This window comes from Biomphalaria glabrata, chromosome 16, assembly GCF_947242115.1.
Source record: "Biomphalaria glabrata chromosome 16, xgBioGlab47.1, whole genome shotgun sequence".
NCBI classification, from domain to species: domain Eukaryota; kingdom Metazoa; phylum Mollusca; class Gastropoda; family Planorbidae; genus Biomphalaria; species Biomphalaria glabrata.
The window spans coordinates 16,430,694-16,435,324 of record NC_074726.1 but is presented as its reverse complement, the minus strand read 5'-3'; the positions used below and the strand labels follow the sequence as shown (position 1 = coordinate 16,435,324).

The window sequence follows — 4,631 nt, the reverse complement described above, 5'->3', positions numbered from 1 at the left end:
GATGGCTGAGAAGAATCCTACGAATGACATCCCAAGATAATGTTATCAATTGAGAAATCTTTTCCCGCAAAGGCATTTGCCGTCTAAGGAAAGTGGCGACAGAACGTCCATTGACATTTGTGAGATATATCATGAGACAAGACGAAACACGTTTACCAAAGTCAGACGTAACAGGAAAGCCGAAATGAGGAAAGCAAAAACATGGCCGTCCACGTCAAACATGGCGTCACACCTTTTTAGTAGTTCTGAATTTCGTGGGCACCAGCTGAGGAGTGGCTGTGAAAGAAACTGATTTCTGTGGGTGGAGCTTGCAGCCATATGCGTCTAATGACATGCTAGGGTCTTAGTTCTATGCGTTTCTGAGTATATTACAAAAAAATGTTACATTCGCCACTCAACTGGTTAGAAAAGATATTTGGAAAGCTCACTAAGCTCATTCAAAGTTTTTCGGGGCGAATCCCCGGCCGCCAAGCATTTTTCTACATTTCTGATCTTCAGAAACTCTTTCTCCTGGCGTCTACAACACATTTTCTCATAACATGAAGTCAAACAGCATTAAAGTAAGAAGGTTTTGGACATGTTGATACTAAACTGAGAAAGATATTCGAGGTAGTCACCCGGTGCGGACCGCACCCCCGCACTTCCTAGTGACGCCACTGGATCTAGTTCTGTCTTTTGATGCTATTATGTAGCCAGTATCAAGTTCAGTTAGGGGAAAAGAAAAAAAATAGAGGAAATCTTATTTTGTGTTACTTCTTTTTATCCTTTATATATAGAAGGCTGCATTTTGGGGAAATACCGAACATATAAACAACGGTTGAGGACTTAAGTGCAAGTTTTGAGCATTAGTTCTATCCATAGACATATATTATCTAAAGCTATTTTATCTTGATGAAGTTAAAGATGCAAGAATCTCTAATTCAGAAACTTATGTCAGGACTAAAGATGAGTGTCTAGATCTAGATACAAGAATCTCTAATTGTTATTAGTCAAGCGACAGACACATTGTTTGACGCTCTAGACGTTTACCCAATGAGCTTACCTTCTGGTTCTGTACTTCAGGTGACCAGATGGAGGAAATCTGTTGGTATAAGACGTCCAGGGTCTTTCAGTAAGTCCACTGTCCAGTGGTTCAGGCAGGGTGGTCAAGCTCACTCCACTTACAACAATGTTTTTAGAGTTTCGGTCCATTGTAAAGATCACGTCATGAATTGCTTTAAAAAAAGAGCAAAATAAATGTAGAAGTTAATAGATCGGCTCACATTTATGTACAAGTAATTCTAGTAGATAGTTTTGTCCTGCTTCTTGTTTACAACACACCTGTTACTTCCCGCAAGTCCCTTAACTCCCCGGTACCCAACACTTGACCGTGTGTCACGGTTGACCACACATAGTAACCGTGGCACAACAGATGTGGATAATAAGTGAAAATTAAGAATATGTATTAGAAAATACATTCGTATATGCATTTTATTCATTCTTTACTACGTACAGAATTACTTTACGAGCCTTGTCTGTAGCGAAGTCATACAGTATATCATAATAATTCTGTTTCCTACATAGTCACGCTCTGTAGAAAGAATTACCAAATGTTTCAATCTTTCTTCGAGAATTGTGGACCTCTAGTAATTCTTCATTAGTTTGAGGCGCGAGAAGCTTCTTTCACCAGATTACACAATTAGGGTATTGTATAATGCCTTTTTTTATCGGGCGTAGGATTTGCGTTATCCATAATGAATGACTACCCAAAATGACAATTTTGTCTATATTTCAGGAGATATGTATGAGTTTTGAAAAGGTTTAAATAATTTCCTGAGATTTCTAGGACTTTTTCGTATATTAGCCTATGCAATTTAAGGAGATTTGCAGGAGCTCCTGCTAAATCAGGAGGCCGCGGAAAATCTGATATAAGTTATATAATAGTTTAATTTAATAATTTATACCTAGGATTAGCGTGGGGCCTATGAAAGTAGGGGCCCACTGCGGTGACATAGGTTGCAGTGTCCTAAGGCCGGCCCTGCAAAATAGCGGCGTATGCTACGCCGCGATCGACAAGTTCCTCTTATTAGCTTATTAACTCTACATGTGTTCTAAAAACTGATTGGGCACGCATTTAGAAAGTGACTCTAACGGTTTCCCTAAAAATGAGATTTAGTTTGAGGAAAAAATTAAAAGCTAATTGACCACGCCATGAAAACTCTTTATTGAAGAAGCGTCAGCGGGAAGTCCCCCCAATCGACTCAAAGGTGGTTGAGTAATTCAGTAAAGAGGAGATCAATGAACATTTTGCGCACTGTCTTATGTAGAAATTCCAGTCAACATGCCGTTGTAGAAAATAGGAGCTGGACTTTGAAGAACGTGATTGTAGAAAGCTCAAGGAAAAGACTCATTGCAAGAGAGAAGCTTGACAAGAACTGAATAGAATGAGAACTACTATATAGCCACTGGTTCCATTACTGAGGTATCAATGGGGTTTACTGAAGGAGGCATTGGTTTCTTCAAACTCTCCTGTTACTTGTTTCAGTGTTTAAAAAAAAAAAACATAACATTTCCCCAGATCTTAAAGTGCAAGTATTACAAATAGTAGTGCAGACAGGATCTCTTGCTACTAAGTTGTAATTCAGAGACTTGAAGACACAAGAAGACATTTGATTAAACTAAATAGATTCAAAACTAGAAAAAAAAACTCACCAAAGTAGAAAAGAACTCTGATGTGTATTTGCTATTTGCCTATTTGCAGGTTTTTGTCCAATGCATAGAATGACTTACTAAATTAAGTCCAGACCTAACACTGCACGTAGATTTCCTAGAGTTGATGACATCTTAAGTCCAGACCTAACACTGCACGTAGATTTCCTAGAGTTGATGACATCTTAAGTCCAGACCTAACACTGCACGCAGATTTCCTAGAGTTGATGACATCTTAAGTCAAACTATCGTGGATGTTATAGACCGTGTGCTAGTAGAGAGATAAAACAAACACAGTAGAATGGAACAGGTGGAATTGTTTTTATTTTTTGTAAGTATCAAATAGCAAACATGTTTGAATCCGTGTAGCTTTGTACCGAACCGTGACCTCCATAAACTCCAGTTAGAACTCACTGCGACGAGTTCCGTCTGAAGATCTGAACATTGTTTGAAGAATAAACATTTCAAGTTTTTGACTTGAATTAATTGTGAAATTATTTGTTTAAGAATGGACGCTGTCAGATTAAAAGCAAAGTTTTCATAAGTCGATGAAAGGTTATGAAAATGAACCTGTTTGTCGGTGAACCATTTGACAGCGTTACAAGAAATCTCAAGTGTGAAGGAGACACGGGTTCAAGAACTCTACACGCTAGTCTCCATTCATAGGTGAACTAAACGTTACTGGATCTATCAACAAACATTGAGCAACTAAAAACTGAAAAGGTGAAATGGCAAAAGTTTGTTTCTGTCAATGACTCTAGACTCTTTGTATCTCTTCGGCCATGGGACAATAGACACTTGAAGCTAGAGAAAATATTAAAGACCTTCTCATTTAAAACGTTGACTGCTAAATATTGATTCAAGAAATACATTTATAAATAGTGTCAACATTATAACGATAGTTTTAAAAAGTGATAAAGATAGTTATAAGCTGAAAAAGAATGTTAAAAAGTTTAAAAGTTATTTTAAAAAGTACTTTTTACTATTTACCCAGTCGACTTTAAAGTCAATACATACACTGGACACACAAATACACACTCACACATGCACATTCACACATACACACTTACTAATACACAATAGTAACTTGATTCATGAACACTTGTTATCTGAATGAAACTATTCATTAAAGATATAGTAAAACATAAGAGATACGTCAACTTGGAATTTAAGATTCAGTGTTTAGCCAACTTTTACCGGTGGCGGCCCCTAAAATGAGAAAAAAGATTTTTCGCGTCTCCCTCATTCTTCCCTTACCAGTTGGGAACCGGGAGGTGTCCCACAGTAAGTTTTTTTTTTTTTTTTTTTTTTTGGGGGGGGGGGGGTTAAGAATCTAATGACACAGAAAAGAAACATAACATTTTTTTAACAATTTTTTTTACATGCATCAGGTGCTCTCTCCATCCAGTAAGAGTGTTTGGGGAGGGCTATAATCTCTACTAGCGTGGTCCTGGACTAAGCCCCGGTGCCAACCGTTTTCCTTCGTTCTGACCTTTAGAAATTCTTTCTCTTGCTACGCTAACACTTTCTCAATATAAGAACTGCGCATATAAACAAAAAAGTGAAAATAAAACCAAGGGTTGAGGCGCGATGATAGTGAAATGTTCTCTTGCAATCAGAGCGCACTAGTCAATCACTGGTCCATCAAAAGTAGAATGACTAGTTAATAACGAGAGATATTCGAGGTAATACAGAGCAGGTCATAGATTGTCGTGAGATTATCTTCGTGTCAAGACGTCTTGTCCATGTTTTTTTTAGCGGCCCTTGTAAGGGAAAAAGCTGCTATTACGTTTGTGCAAAATGACCGTCTGTCACACTCACATCTCAAACACTAGATAAGAAATGATAAATGATTTCACTACGCGATGTGGCTTGCAAAGTTTAGGTGCAACGGCTACTTTTGGTTCTCTAAAAGCATACCGTTTAGTTTATACAATTAATTA

The 4,631-nt window shown here is 37.8% G+C and overlaps 1 protein-coding gene across 2 annotated transcripts in view; it reads right to left on the bottom strand.

Moving 5' to 3' along the window:
- Positions 1 to 3,358, bottom strand: part of LOC106074291 (uncharacterized) — a 24,694-nt gene extending 21,336 nt beyond the window's left edge. Inside the window, exons 1-2 of one of the 2 annotated variants that reach the window (XR_008775283.1) lie at positions 2,692 to 3,358; positions 1,043 to 1,214 (exon numbers count right to left, since the gene is read on the bottom strand). Coding sequence is in view for 1 of the 2 variants with exons in the window: in XM_056013708.1 (XP_055869683.1) it covers positions 1,043 to 1,191 (149 nt within the window). In the remaining variant the exon portion in view is untranslated. The remainder of the gene's footprint in view (positions 1 to 1,042; positions 1,215 to 2,691) is intronic. The other variant, XM_056013708.1, reaches the window with a different exon arrangement.
- Positions 3,359 to 4,631: the final 1,273 nt, after the last annotated feature.